This window comes from Seriola aureovittata, chromosome 8 (genome assembly GCF_021018895.1).
Source record: "Seriola aureovittata isolate HTS-2021-v1 ecotype China chromosome 8, ASM2101889v1, whole genome shotgun sequence".
In the NCBI taxonomy this organism is placed as follows: Eukaryota; Metazoa; Chordata; class Actinopteri; order Carangiformes; family Carangidae; genus Seriola; species Seriola aureovittata.
In genome coordinates this window covers 2,490,964-2,507,500 of record NC_079371.1, presented here as the reverse complement: position 1 = coordinate 2,507,500, position 16,537 = coordinate 2,490,964, and the positions used below count along the sequence as shown (strand labels likewise).

General features: G+C 43.3%; 1 protein-coding gene across 1 annotated transcript in view; it reads right to left on the bottom strand.

Annotated features, from left to right (window-relative positions):
* Nucleotides 1–14,775, bottom strand: part of shtn3 (shootin 3) — a 28,619-nt gene extending 13,844 nt beyond the window's left edge. Inside the window, exons 1-2 of the mRNA XM_056383664.1 lie at nucleotides 14,531–14,775; nucleotides 8,284–8,344 (exon numbers count right to left, since the gene is read on the bottom strand). Coding sequence (XP_056239639.1) covers nucleotides 8,284–8,344; nucleotides 14,531–14,602 — 133 coding nt within the window. The 5' untranslated portion in view covers nucleotides 14,603–14,775. The remainder of the gene's footprint in view (nucleotides 1–8,283; nucleotides 8,345–14,530) is intronic.
* Nucleotides 14,776–16,537: the final 1,762 nt, after the last annotated feature.

The following is a 16,537-nucleotide window of genomic DNA, read 5'->3' as shown; positions in this document are numbered from 1 at the left end:
CTGACCTCAATGTTTTGATGATTCACGATGAACAAAACACAAAACTGCCTCATCCATGCGTCATCCCTCTCTCTCGCTCGCCTCCTTCTTTCTCCAGACATCCTGATGTATGATTTATGTACCTGTGTGTGTCTGTGCTGTGATGCTGCCGTGTCAAGTTTCTCCTGTGGGACGGGGAAGAATACCTTCCCTTACTTTACCTTGCTTTACTTTACAGATCAGAAAAGAATATAAGTTAAAGCATAAAACAACGGGAGACTCCATGAACAGAGTCTCAGTCACAACATGTACGAACTTCCTCCATGGAGCCACGTTTCTTCATTTCCACCTCCACTGTGTGCGACTGTGTTTTCTTCACCTGCTGTAACTGTATAAATTAGTTATAATTATTAGTCTTATTGCTGGGGCTTTAATTGAAATATTATCTATTATATAATATTATTACTCAATTTATCATTTTATGATACTGAAAGACAAACACGTGTGTTTCTGTAGCGGCATTAGAAAACTCCATGTCAGAGTGTCTTGTTCAGTCCTTCTATCATATTATCATCCTGAGATAAAGACACAATAGGAATGTCACCATGACAACCACGACCACGACCTGTATCTGTGTCAGTGAGGCCTTCAGGCCCGATGAGCCCCGACTCCGCCTCACATGCGTCTCAGGTGAAGGCGTTTTCTTCTCACAGGCTACATGACTAATGCTCCTCTGTCTGACGATGGAGCCTGAATGCACCACCATTAGACCCACCTGCACACACACACACACACACACACACACACACACACACACACACACACACACACACACACACACACACACACACACACACACACACACACACACACACACCAGTAAGGCTGGCTTTGTGTGTAGCTGAGTGTGTGTAGTGTGCAGATGCATCATGCAGGGATGCTTTCAGAGAACAGAGACGTTACAGTGAAAGTGCAGCAGCATCAGTCCGCTCACATATTGATCTGATTTCTGCGTCACGGAGACTCGACTTCATTTCAAAGCTTCACTGTTCAGAGGAGACTCACACACAGATCCACGGATTCCACGTAAACCAGGTCTTTGGTTTCAAATGCTCGGCTTCATGTTTCAGAAATACAACAGCCGGAAGACTTCAGGGGATTCATTCATTTTTCTATAAGTCATCACATCAGGAATATAAACCAATACATCACGTACTGAATGAATTTATTCTAATATCAAAATATTCATGTAAGTGAAATGGTTGATGAAGGTGAAGTGAGTGGAGGTGGAGTCCATTAAGAGGAAGCTAACGAGCAGCCGTTCGAGTCACAGATCTACGCTGCACGTGACTGCGGCGTGTTTTACCACGTGACACCGGTCTGGGCTTCGGCCGTGTGATGATCCTGAACCCAGTTAGAACTTCAACTGACTGTATTAACTAAGTGCCTTCATTTTAGCAGCAATCGTTACAGAACATGATTCAGTCTTTAGTGTTTCTTTCCCGCCTCGAAACTTCGTGACGTATCAAACCTCGAGTTGTGCGGCCTGATTTTAGTTGTGTTAAAATTCATTCTGTTTTTAGAGGTGATGACACTGAGCGACCATGATCGCCTTTAAACTAACAGATTATATTAGCCTGATATTCATTAGCTGCCTCAGACAGTTAACGAGTGACCTCGAGGAGCCGCGGGGATGTTCGGTGCCAGAGCGGCGGTGGGTTTAGGCGAGGAATCATTAGTGAGAGAAAGTGATGATATGAAAATGGAGGAGGAGGAGGAGGGAGGAAGGCCACTGGATCTATTTTTCATCCCTCACTCAATGTTTAATGCCTGTGGATGGGCTTCGGTGGTGTGATTCCCTCCCGGCTGGGGACTCATTTAAACCTTCGGCGTTCTCTCAGGGCTCCATTCAGCCGCTTTAACCACCGCTCCAACCCACACGCCGCGGCGGATCGGCCTCTGCTCGGCTGCACCGCGGTTCAGCTGCGGCTCTGTGGGTCAGACGCAACGCGGGAGGCAGAGGCGGGTCATACTGCCGCTATTTATAGCTCTGTTTTTATTCTTCTGCGTTTTACTCCAGAAACCAGCAGCTGGTGCCATCACTGAGGAGACGCTGGAGGATTGTCTGTTAGCTAATGATGTGCAGAGTGAAACGTCGAGCTTGAGAGGCTGTGAGCCTCTCTTCTGATTGGCTGACTGTTTTATGAGTGATCCAATAAAAATACAGCAGATTTCAGGTAAAAACACTCAGAGAAACCAAATCCTGTAAGGTTTGGATGGTGGGTCCAGGTGGGCGGGGCTTGGTGACTGCTTCGTTTTGACATCACAAAGTTCCAGAAGTCCTGACGGCTGGTTTTAAGGCTCAGTTTCTGAATACAGGCTGTGTGCATTTCTCTGTGGACTGAGGCTTTGATACTTTCACAGTATTAATATAGAAGCTAGAGCTGATCTATAATCAAAAAAATAGATGGATATTTACATTTATACAATATGAGACCTTTAAAACGATAACATACATTGTCATAATTGTTGCCGATTCATTTCACTACACTTATTTCTTGCGCATGTGACAAATAAACCTTTGAATCCTCAGCAGGTGATGAACTCTCCCCGAGAAGACGCTCCGATCAGAAACTCCTCTGGGTCAGTAGCCCCGCCCACTTCAGGGCCCCTTAAAACCCGTAATGATCCGACAGGCTAAAAACAAAGCTCTGCTTTTGTTTTTCACCCTTGAGCAGAAGCCGGTGAAAGCCTCCTCGGTGACGATGCTTGTTATTAACAGATGATTTGGAGGATTAGCCAACGGTAAGCACGTTCATCCATGAGTAATAGTGAAATCCCACCGCAGAGGGTTAAAACAGGGTTAAAAAGCTGGACGGGGAATTAACGCGAGCCCAACAGCCAAGAGCTGCTGAGCACAGAGCCGCTCTGTGTGGGTTTGACTGTGAATAAAACCTCCAGGTGTGCTGACGTTCAGCAGCTCACACGGAGAATGGTGAATTCTTCACGGTGTGTCGGTGACTGAAGAAGTCACTTTGCTGCTCGGCCTGCGGAGGATTCACACGACATAAAGAACCGTGAGCGTTAATACCGGTGGTGTATAAGCTGTAACACTAACCCCCGAGCTAAGCTGTGAACAATGGGAAGCTAATGCTGCCTTCAAGTGCTCCTCTTAAGCCCCCGGGTCCAAGGACCGGGAGTTGTACATTTGTTGCACCACTGACAAACTGAACCCTGATTCAGTCACGTATACAAACCATAACGAAAATGAACCTCCAGCATCTGCTCTTCCACTGCAACAGCTGACATCTGGCTTCAAATGCTGCTTCTTTAGCTGCACACTGAATCACACACAACCACAAAATGTCAAGAATGACACCAGAGAAATTGTTTAAATATGGAAACGGCGGTGTACAGAGCCTCCTTGGTTTTCCTTCCTCTTAAGTGGGTGTGAACGTTTCAGAAAGCGACAGCTGGACGAGCTGGAGTCACAACAAGTGGAGATACGTTCAGTATCGACGTATTGGCAACTCGTCAAATATGTAAATTAACAATGTACCATCATTATGTCCGGTTGCTTTAGCGGTTTAGTTGTATATAGATGTAATTTCTAGGAGACAGAGATGCAGGAGCAATCACACTGAGCTGGGAGTCGTACAACAGCAGCACAACACAGACAAACATCTGGAAGATCATTTACAATCTAAACAACAGATTAAAAGAAATGGCCGACAGAGTCCCAGAGTCTCTGAAGCTGCTCTCTCCTCTCGCACTCAGATTGATCGATTTAAAGTCAGTTATTGATCAGCTTTGTGCCGCAGTGGCTGAACCAGCAACGTCCAACATTCACTCCGGTCATCAATCACAGTCTTTACTCATCATGAAACACAAACGTATGACTCTTAACACGGAGTCCTTAACAATAACACAATAATAAAATCATTATAATTAGTCATTGACACACTGACTCTCCCCTCTGAACCCACAAAACCTTTCTTCCTGTCAGAGAAAATTACACTTCCCCGCTCACATGTCACCAGCTTGTTGGTCCTCCGTGTGCTCTCAGCGTGTAATTACAGTATTTCCGACGGCACTTGAATGGAGGGAAAGTGCTGCCACGGGCTTTTATCTGAGCACAGTAGACTGAGTAACTAGGCTGCGTAAGCCAACGGCGCTACAGGCGACCACATTTGTAAAGCTGAGTGGTATCACAGTTAGCTTCCAGCTACATGTTCCGTCGCAGCAGCATTACACGACACACAGCACTGATGGTTCCCTCCGTAACAAGCAATACTTGAGTTTTGGCTTCTTCTTTTGTTTTTTTTTTGTATTTAATTTATTTTTGTTCCTTTCTTTGGCCTTTGAGGAAAGATATTTTCGTCGGTTTCCTGTGGGAGCTCCTCTGCGTCTCCTTCCCTGTTTCTTATCGTGTGTTTATATGAAAATAACTGACTCTAGCTTATTTGTCTCTCCTTGCATCTGTTTGTGAGAGTTTGGCTTCTATTAAAATCCCATCCTGAGAGGCATGTCTGACACTCAGCTCCTGAGCGAATGGCTCGTTCTGCTGCTCTGGCTTAATACAAAGCATAAATTACAGACTGTGAGACGTCGGCTCCGCCTGCTTCCTACCAGCTGAAAAGATCAGGAGGGTGCAGCCGTGCACTTTAACTTTTCTCTCGGTTTCGCTGCTAAAGGCAAAGAAACCTTTTGGCTTTTTCATTTGAGGACGGTCTCGTGAACTAAAAAAGATGCACATCAGTGCTTCTACCTCCCTTTGCTCCAGGATTTATACAAGTTTTTGCAATTTAACTTTCCTGTTTTTTCATCATCAGTCATTTGCTCTTGCTGCTAGTATCTAAGAATGATGGTTATCTAAATAATATTATTACAAATCTTGCACTCAGGAGGAAACAGACACGACAACATCACATAACGTGGATGCACCATAGAGACGGAAGAGGAAATTAAGACGTTGTTGCTGAGATTTGTCATTAATTCCCGGTAGAACGTCATAACGTTGCTGCTTTTCTGCAGCACAGTCGTGCACTGACACTAAGAAATACAAGTGGTGTATTTTATTAGAGTGCAGAGCATCAACTGTGGTGAACCGTCCTCGTACGGAGCAGCACCATGATGCAGCAGCTTCTGTAGTAAACTACAATCCCCTCCTCTGTCTGTCTGTCAAGCTGCAGGAAATATGGTCACAATCTCTCCTTCCTGAGTTACAGCGTTGAATAATTGACCTTTAGGATATAAAATATCATCACTACATTTTATCTTTATAGAGATTTGAGTTAAATTGTGTCATAACTAGCAGAGGGGGGGGGCCGCGAACGCCTCCTGGAAATATCACATGAAACTACCTGACGTTTGTCTTTTCATTTCACAAACAAAATCACCTCTCAACAAGCCTGATGCGTCACGGATGAAGTTCACCCTCAGCGTGATCGTGAGCGCGGGGGGCGTCCGTCATCGAGGCGGGTGTATCATCTCACGGCCCCGCCCCTCGGCTCGGGTCATGTTGTCATGTTGTTAGTTAGTCAGTTAATCTGTGCTGGACTCAGTCCGGCCTTTGAGATTCAAACGAGGCTGAAATCAAGAACCTGCCAACGAGCCGAGTCGCCCTCATTAAATCTATTAAAATGTGGACATCAAATATGGAGGAGCAGGTAGAGAGGCCACAATGGATAAAGAGTCAGGCAGGAGTGGTGACACACACACACACACACACACACACACACACACACACACACACACACTTGTCCTTCCCCCCATTTTCAGCTGCTGAATAATTCATGGCAGGAGGTTTTAATAATTCATGGGAATAACATGACAAGAGCGACTGCTGTCTCCTCTGGGGAGCGGCGGTGGATGAATAAATGAGTGAATGAAAGAAAGACTTCAGTGACGCGGCCTGACATTAAAAGGAGGATTCAGAGTTTCTGCTGACTGAAGGGTTCAGGTCCAGTTTTGCTGGTGCAGACGAGTTTTTGACATTCGTCTGACACTGAATTCTGCTGTCGGGGTCGGACTGGAGGATCTGCTCATGTGTTCATCTTACAATCTTCCTTTTCTTCCTCCTTCAACACTGAATCAAGGCTCATGTCTCCATGTGAATCCGTCCTGGCCTCCAGTGGACGGTTTCCGTGACATTTGATAGTTACTGAAGACATAAACAAATCGTCAGCTGGCGTCTCTTTCCTCAGTTCATCTTTCTGATTACTGTGAGTCAGTCGCCTGAAGGACGTACAGTAAATATTTGTTCCTGTCTGGACCGTCGTTAGCTGTGTGTGTGTGTGTGTGTGTGTGTGTGTGTGTGTGTGTGTGTGTGACGCCGCTGCCACGGAAACAAACTAGTGAGGAAACTGTGAACGCTGCAGCAAAATGCAACTACTCGCCCATCATCAAAGGTTGTATCAATAAGATTAGAAAATAAAAAACGTTTGGGTTCATCACAGATCGAGTCACAACACGCGATACTGAAAAACTACAAGTACTACAAGTACTGTGTTCTTTGCACAAAGCTAGCGTTTATTAGCATAACAGAATGTAGCATCATATAAGAGCACATTCCTGGCACTTTGTAAGATGAACTACTGCACACAGTCATTTTGCACAGCGTACATATTTGTATTGTATATATTTATTGATATTTCCATAATATTTAATGTTAAATCTTTCTATTTATATTGAAGCAGTCTGACCTGCAGTGCTCGTTTGTTTTATCTTTCTTGGCTTTAAACCAGATTCTGGTTCTGATGAACAAAGCAGCTGTGATGACCTCACGACCATCATCGTCGTAAGTCATCAAACTCACAGATCTGTTACCCGCATTGTTCCTTTAGATCGTGTTTCATCGTCTCACCTGTACCTGGAGCACCCCCCCCATTCAAACTGAGGTGAAGCTGCAGGTTCCTGCACCATTTATATCAATAATTCTACAATAATAATATAAAAAACTTCAGCAGCGCCACGAACCGCGGTCTCCACAAATAACCGTGAATTAACAGTTTCAACAGAAAGTGAACATATTAGCCTTCAACTTCCTCTCTAACAGGAAAAAACTTTCATATTCATATTCATCTGTCCTGGAGCCAAAGAGAAACAGTCTTTTGGTTAAACTCTGCACATTTATAGCAAAATTAATGAATGTACTCTGTCCCTAATAAAATGACTAAATATACATTTGGAGGCTTGGCTGGATTTCCAAAGTGATTTTAACTAATTGAGGGAAAAGTGCTGAGTGGTCGCCTCACAGCGGCCTGTAATGTCTAAACTCAAGCTGCTGGAACAGATGAAAGGGTCTCAGCTCAGGTTTAAGTGATATTACACAGAACTTGTGTAACCATACGAGTCTCTATCCTGCAGCTACAGACGCTGGAACAAAACGTGCCTCAGACCAGATGGAGGATTTTATCCCAAACACCTCACAGTGCCAGGGACGTCTAGAAAACGTTGATATTTCCCGATCAATAAGGTGTAAAGCAGCTTCAGCGCAGCCTCTTACCTCTGTGAATGGTCATGACAGGAGCCGGGAGTCATCAGCTATCAGCCTCGTTTCTAACAGTTACCTGGGGACAACCGGGGGTTAACCCCCCCCCCCCCCGAAACAACAAACGCTTCTCTACGGTTGGCTAAATAACCTAGCGGTTGCCATGGACACGAGGACACCCTGCCCTCCCTTGTTAAACCCACCAGGTGTTGGTGATATCATTTCGACACAGGTGAGGAGGAAAGGTGTGAAAAAGGGTGAGCGGGGGGAGGAGAGAGGGAGGAAGCGGAGGTGTCAGCTGTCTGGTTGATGTGTGAGTCTGAGAAACATGAAACCTGAAAAGGCTGAGGGCGTCTTTTCAATAAATGTAACCTCTTGTACGACATATTTCTTGCTCCATTGTTCTGAAGTTCTGAGGTTTCTAAGAAAGCGGCGACTAAAAGAAAGTGTCAAGCACCAGGAAACAAATCAACAGCTCATCCAGATGATGTAAAACACCTGAAACCTTAATAATCTGTCATTATACAGGAAAAACCGTGTGCACACTAATTAGGGTAAGTACGGTAAATCAGAAGAGAAACTGTGTGTGAATGTTCAACGTTGTTTTCTTGACTCTGTGTCTGACTGAGCAACGAAGAAATCCTTGGTGCTGAACCACTGGTGTGGCTTCAAATGTTTATATTTTTATTTACAGGTGAGAAATCTGTCGTCTGTGTCTGGGCTGTAATTTTTCAAAATAAAGTTGTGTGAGTTTGAAGGTGATGATGGCGGAGGCGGAGGAAGCGGAGGAGGCGGAGGAGAGCGGGACTCACCTCTCTTGATGTGCTTGAGTTGTCTCTCGGCCTCGTTTCTCTCCTCCGTCAGTCTGTTGCACTGCAGGAGTCAGAGTGAAGCCATTAGATCACGTTCCACTACAGAGTCAACACACAGGTAACTGACACCAGCAGAGTGCAGTTACACACACACACACACACACACACACACACACACACACACACACACACACACACACAAACACACACTACAGATGACTGTATATACCACAGAGTCTGGTGCGTATGAGAGAAAAATATTAGATAGTTTGTGTGATTAAAAACATCCAATTAATTCATGTTTATCCACAATTTCATGCTGTTTAATTACTAAAATAAATAACGACTGAACTCCTTCCCTCTAAATGATTGTGTTGTGTTTTTCGGAGGAGTAGAAACTGATGTCACAGGCTGTTCTGGACTAAATGTGATTATAAAAATGAATTGTTTCTGCTAATGATTACGGTCATTCAGCCCCTGCTGCCTCTGACCTCACGTTACCTGACATAAAAATGATCATGAGGGAGGTTTAAAGACTTTTATTTTGGAGAACAAAGAGAGCTCAGTATCAGTAGATAACCTGAGCTCAGGTGAAAAGCATCGGTAGAGTTAGAGACTTTATGGACAATGGCTTTCGTCAAACTTTCCCAGCTCACTGTCCCTGCACCTCTGGTCTGTCCCACATCTGTCCCACATCTGTCCCACCTCCTGACACTGGGTACCAGGGACACTTATGAGACACATAGTACAGCCCATAACTAAGACCCAAAAAGTTCTCAAACGTTTCAAATGTGAACTGAAGTATAAAATAAAAGACTTTTGTCTGACATCTAAAGGCCTAGATACTGTCTATCCACTGTACTTGGTTCATCCAGGTTCCCAGGTGTCAGTCTGCCAACACCTTACCTTCACCTTACCTTCACCTCCCGCCCCAGCTGTCAACACACCGAACACCTACACTTAACCCTGTGGACGTCGGGCACCATGGTGAATTAGTAACTTGACGGTATCAATGAATCATTCGTAGCGATGATCTGTCAAAAATATTTCACCCTTTATACCTGAAAGTGAGGCTCGTTTGAAGCTTAAATATATGGAACAATCAGTAATTGATCTTTCCTGCCGTTCATGTCAGCCACGAACATGAAGATCAGCTTCAAGACAATCAGATATAAGATATGCTACCTATATATTACAGTTCAGTGCCCTCTGACCACACCCAGAATCACCTGTAAACACACCCCCCAGTGATGTCACAGCGCACCAACACAACCTGAGGTGCACTTCTACATCATTGCAGCAAGGTACAAGTTGGGTAATTCTGAACTAAACACGCAGGCTGTGAATGCATCATGAGAGAGTTTGTATTATCTCTAACTCCAGCGACACAGCGATGACACATGATTGTGTCAGGTGTCTCAGGAGACTTAGACAAGGTGTGATACAAGCGTATTTCCTGCTCAGCATCTTCTCCATACAAACATTCATTTTGCCTGATCTCCCTCCCTGCTGAGGACTGCACCGCCCTTCTCCGTCGTCTCCCTAATAACAGCGACAGCCCTTCACTTCTGATAAGGGACCGGCTCTCTCTGCTTCTGCTGACTTGACGGCTGCCCTACAAAAAGGCAGAAAGGGCCGTAACTACTCATTTTCACATCCACGGGATCTGTTGTAAGTATCCCTTGTTGTGCTATATTTAGGACGAGCAGCTGTGGTGGAGCCCGGTGTGGATGTTGGAGGAATGAAAGCCGGGTGACAGCAGCAGCAGCTGCAGACGTCACTGAGGTTAACAAGTGCAAACCCGCCATCAACACTCAAGGACAAACTTCATTCTGGCTCCTGGCTGGAAAAACACAGTGTGGATCAAACTATGGACAGTCAATCACACTCACATAAAAACATGACCTTAATTCAAATCTATATTTTGGGTGTCCAGGGTTCTGAAAGTAAAAATCCAGCTCCTAATGTTAACGTTCGGTGATGTACTTCCCTCCACAACAACCCCACACAAACAGGGTTCAAGTTACTTTCTGGAGCTTTCAGCCGCTTAAACCATCTTGGATATTGAACAAGCCAAAGATACACGCTGTGGGATGCATTGTGGGATAGTTTGAGAATACCAGAGCAACAAGTTAGCCGTCCAACACAGTGAGCTTAACGGAGGAACATGGTATCAGAAGATCAGGCGACTCAACTGATGGACGTTTGTCCAACATAGCAAAATAGAAGGAGTAAATTGAAAAGGCAAAGGTTTCTGAATTTGTAGCTTTTAGTAGCACTGGGGATCATGGGTAATGTAGTATTCAGAGACACAGAGACATGATTTCCCCAAAAACAAAGTTAAAATAATTAAAACTGGTGGTAAAAACATAAACGTACAGTATAATAACATCATCCAGGAAACTCACCTGTATTTCTATATTTAGGAAAAGTGAGGATATTATAAAGAAATTAAAAATAAATAAAGTTCAAATGGTAATTTGAAGCTCCTCACACTTTTACACTGACGTCAGCCGCTGAGTATTAATCAGGGTAATGATCAAAATGTGCTTTAATTTGTCGTCACAGTGTATTTAAACAGGTTTAAAACTTTAGCAGCGAAAACGCAAAATGTACCTCAGTGAATAGAAAAGCTGCGCAGCTTTATGTTTTATTGTGGTTACCACAGTCATTAACAGGGCATCTGCAGTGCTGCTGGGCTCTGAATGCACTTCATTTAAAATGGTAATTGGAACTCGTAAAGCGGTCAGTGACCTCCTGAGCAGCGAAAGCAACAGTAAACAGACAAAGAAAACCGTCCCGTCTCCGTTCAGACAACCTCCAGAAGACGAGCACGAACATTCATTACATATATAATGAACATCTCCAAGTTATTTCAGTTATTCTGGAGCAATGCAATGAAGTGAACTAAACACAAAGGATCCTATAAATGATGCAGACTCAGTTGGTAACGAGATGCTTCAGCCACTGAAGGTTCATCAGAATCAGACTCATAACGTAGCAGTTCCTGCTTCTTAATGTTTAAAATCTTTCCCTCTGATTGTCCCTCCTCCATCAGGTCAGAGCAGTGATGTTAAATAACAGAAGACAAAACGCTCCTGATGGCATCTAAGACTATGAAGTTTCATGTTTACATCTTGAGTGGTATAAGAGAAATTTAAGACTTAAGGATGTACAAAATGTTTTTAAACTCTGGAGCGGCGTTGATTCATGTGTCTGAACCCAGCTTGGACGAAAGAGAGAAGACCACACATGACCTGTAGCTATAACTCGTCTTATTTTAAGTAACTAATGTTGGAAGACCAAACAAACCAAAAGAGTGGAAACCAGGGGAGAGAGGGAGTCTGACTCACTGCCGCCAGCTTATGATGTAATCAGGTGGTTAGTGCAGGTGAGTCGACTCCCTGACGGCCCAAAGAACTGAAACACAAGCAGATTCAGGGTCTGAGTGAGTCATAACAGACCGACAAATCCAGTTTTGCATGCATGATGCATTCAGGGTATCTTTGTACCCTTGTAAAGCCTACCTTGTAAAATCCCCAGAGTGACCACACTGTATTTACCAGGTGTTTGGGTTCAGGTGGTCATCAGTAAATACATGAGACCAAGCTGACCAATGAAAAAGTCTCAGCAGAATTCAAAGCCTGGACAACACGAGTTATTTATAGTAAGTAATATTAATATATCATTGAACTTCCTACAGTTTACCACCAGTACCTGTGATGGGGCCGTAGATATGAAGGGTTAAAATTTGAGAGGGTGTAACTGCGACAAAACCGAGCCGATATCCTGAGATAAAAAAGGACAAAAAGGACGCTCAGCATCCAGCTCTCTCTCCTCCAGCAGCAGGAAGCACTTGGCCCACTTTCTCCCAGCTCTATACCTGCAGTCTCACACACTGTCAGCTCAGATTTCCCTGAGGAACGCAGCGAGGGCAGCGGGTTCACCGGCACGTGGCGAGGCAAGGCAGTAAAACGCCGCCTGCCAGGGTGAGCGGTTCAATTCCCCATGCTGCACGGTTACACATTTCTTTTAGATAAAAACACTATTCCTCACTTCCCCACAGAGCCCTGCAGTGACGGCAGACGTTTGCAGCTGAAACAAAACTGTAGTCTGCAGCATTTTAATGGTAACACACTTAGCAAGTAGCTTAGCTTTGCAGCTTTTTCCTGTTCTTTGTTGCTGTGCATCGATGCAACAACAAAACTGAATTTAACAATGAAAATATTTGTACATCAAGATGACAACTCACACTTTGACATGTGCTCTGCATTTTCTTTCAGCCACAAAAATCAACAAGTGCAATAACAGAAAAAAACTGGTCGGCTATCATTTTTTGCTTAAGCTAGGTTAGCTGTGCTGCTACTGTTAGCTAGAAGTTTTATGCTAGCTTTTTCTACTTTTTGTTTGGGTGGGTGATGAAGAGAAATGTTGGAGCAGCACATTATTTGAATAATTTATCCACTGGGGAGTCGACCTGCCCTCCATCATGGCAGGATGTAGAGAGCTGAAGTCATTGTCTCCTTTTTTTTTTTTTTTAGCTCCATTAGCGATTAGCCAGACAAACTGAACAAAATATTTTTTCGTTTCGGTTACTTTCATTTGTTTCTCTGAAGAGCTAAAACTTAATGCTTTTTTGAATCATTGATTTGAATCATTAATTAAGTTAATTCATTTTTTTGGTCCATAAAACAGGAAGTAGTTTCCTTTTGTCTGACCTACAAAAACAAAGAGAAGAAGAACATCCTAAAAATTAAAAAACTGGAACTATGGGGAATGTTTGGCATTTTGAATTTTAAAAAATGACATTAAAAATATATTAATTATCAAAACAATTAATATTTTATATAAGCAAATAATATAAACTCAAAAGTCCATTTACAAGCTTTCAGCTGCATTTCATGGTCTTCATTTTGTGAATGGAGCTGGCTCAGGTGTCTCATCAACTGACTTGAGTGTGGACCTTCGCTCATGTGATGAGAGGTTTTGATTGTGGTGGTCAGGAGTCACGTGATGACACGGCTGAGCCGGGTCAATTTACTGAATGAAGACCATGAAATGTGGTTGAAAGCCGCAGAAGCTAGTGCAAGCGCCTTTGGGTTTAGAATGGTTTTGGTTTGATTGCTTCTTGAATGTTCATCAAAAGGTCAAGACAGAAATTACTCCTTGATATTTAGTGACTACCGCAAGGCTTTAAAATGTTAAAGGTTGAATTCCCAGCGGAAATGGTTAGTGTCCATTCCTGTAAGTGTAAGTCACTGGGTAGAGCAAGGCACTAACACACTCATAGGGCTGAGGGTTCGATTCTTACTAACTCACTTCATTGTGATGTTATTGTGACTCAGCAGGTAGAGAAAGGCAGGACTGTGAGCTCTATTCCTCATTAGCAAGTAGATCAGGGGAGCAAGGCACTAACAAACCTTGTGAAGGTTGAGGGTTCAGTTCCCTATTTAACTCAATGAATGAAGCAAGGCACTCGCCCACAGACTGCAGGTGTACAGGTTTGATTTTGTCCTTGGAGGTCAAAGGGCGGAGCCACTAAACGCTAACTGGATGGTGCGTTCAATTCCCTGTGTAGATCGACTCATTACAGCAAGGCACTACTACTGGAAGGGGTCTGGGGTTCACCTCCCATCATGTGCTCTCTTTGCAGTGGTGCGTTTAAGGTAAAAAAAAAAAAAAATCCTCCAAGACATTACAGATCTGAGGCAGGTGAGGGCGGGATGCAGGTTTTTGGTTTTCAGAATAAATCGATGGACTCAAACTATTTCTGCCACGAATCAGCTCGAACCTGAGGCGAGGCTTTTTTTTTTCTTCCTGTCTATTAAAAGCATGATGTCAGACATCATCACAGCCCAGAATAAAACTGCCAGCCTCTTTACACTCAGCACATTTCTCAACAACAGAAGAAAGAAAAAAAAAAAAAAAGGTTAAAGACCCATTTAATAAACCCTGCAACTTCAGCATGAAACCGACAGATAAATGAAGCTGTGACAGAAACTCAGAGCACTATTTCTTCTCTCCGGTTAAATGGCGAGAGATTTAGGGAGGGGTCCGGCTCTTTGATGTCTACAATAACCTCCAGGAGAAGCCGGCCGGCGAATTACACCGGCTCAAATTAGCCTGCAAAAATGTCCCATCTGATGTCACACATTTAAAGCGGTTTACACGCAGAATAAACAGGATTAGAGGGAAACATTTAATCAGTTTCCTGTCTTTTTTTTTTTTATTTTTTTTATCGGTTTACCTCTGTTTGCATGTGCGCGTCCCTCTCCTCCGCGCAACCCTCCATCTGCGCCGCTGATGAGCAGGGAAGCATTTCCAGGTCTTTTGTTTATTTAGAACCAAACTGTGATTTAAAAAGAAAAGAAAGCGACACTTCTGATTCTAGCAGCACATGTTTGGATCCGAGCCCATTATTTTATTTCTTCTTCCAAACACATGGGATGGAGAGCAGCTCGGTGCTGCTGCTGCTGCTGCTGCTGCTGCTGCCGGCGGACAGGATCCTCCTCCTCCCTCCTCCTCCTCCTCCTTTCACTGTCAGCATCATCTGGCTCCCCTGGACCCCTCCTCCCTCCTCTTCCTCCTCCCTCCTCTTCCTCTCTTCCCAGTGCTGCAGGCAGAGTCGGACTAAACCATTTGTGCGTGGGAAGAAGTGATGCTAGAAAAATGTCCCGCCAGACATTATCAACTAATTCCACTTGTCTGTCTTGAATTAAATATTATCATAATTATATTATCTAGTCTAGTTCTTCACACTTTAAGGCCTCCACTAACGACGTCAGGGTGCGTTCAAGTGCTGATGGAAGAGTCTGACGTGCAAAACGTTGCATTCAAGTTCAGTTTATTATTTGCAATGTGTTATAATAATTATTATGATGATTATTACAGTAACAGTAACAACAGAAGTAACATCACACATCAACGTGTCTCTCACATCACCATCAGTTTGATGTTTGTACGTTTTTAAATGTAGATTCAGTGAGAAAATGTTCGGTTGCTGCAGGAACTCAGATCAGCTGCAAAGGTCAGGCTTTGACACTGAGCTCTGAAGACACATTTCTACAGTGGTGTGTGTGTGTGTGTGTGTGTGTGTGTGTGCTCATGCATAGGGGAAAATAACTGCCCTACACCGACATCTAGAGCCCTTAATGTGCAACTACAGGAGATTATCAACCATTCAACATTAAATTCCTATTTATAAGAATGACAGTAATTTGTAATATAAGGACACCTAGGCTGGAGATAATGTAACTGTAGAATATCAGGGCTCATAGAAACATTTATTCTACATGTACCTGTATAAAAACAAAATGAATACAAGGATAAAATGGGAAAAGGTTAAACAATGACTTTAGTTTAATTTTCTCTATACTCTATGTAAATATAATTTACTGAAATTATACACATTGTAATTAAATGGCTAATATTAGTTGTGCTAATTGTGCTGTTTTAAATGGAAATATCGCCATGTACTCTGGGCTTTAGTCAGATTTCATAAATACTAATTAATAATAACTAGAAAATTCCTGGAGAAATTTTGAATGTTCCGGCTGCTTGGAGCGTGTACTTCACTCCTCACATTTCAATCTGCACAAAGGACGTTAAGTTCAGTTTCATTCATGTCGTAGAGACTCATCCCGACACTGACCTCAGTCACTGCAGCTGTCCCTCAAACTCACACTGATGGTTTCAAACACAAATTTGTCCCCACAACCACAGCAAGACATGTATACACACACACACACACACACACACACACACACACACAGAAGCTGATATGCAATAAAGCTATACCACTATATCCCCATATAGATTATCGCTTCTAAGATCAAACTTTTATGACCTACCTTACCTCTTACCTTTTTGAGACTCTTATTTTGAAAGAGTCTGTGCTTCTGTGATTGTCAGTATAAATGTGTATGTGTTGAAGTATGACGCAGCAGTAGAGCTCCAAAGAGGCCTGGGTTTGGTCGTTTCGAAGACGTCTCCTCATTCATTCTCAATGGGAACTTTTTCACCCTTTATCAGCATTTATGTTTCCATGGTTACTGGAATCACTAAGAATATATACATGTTGTCTGGGTTTTCTCAAAGCTGCGGGACTAGTTGAGCTCCAAAATTTCATGGCTACATGGGAACTGTATATAAACTAACCCTATAATGAGAGGTGTTCCTAATATTTTGTCCATCCCATTTCTAGGAATTAGATTTGACAAAATATTAGGAACACTTCTCAATATATCCTAGTACA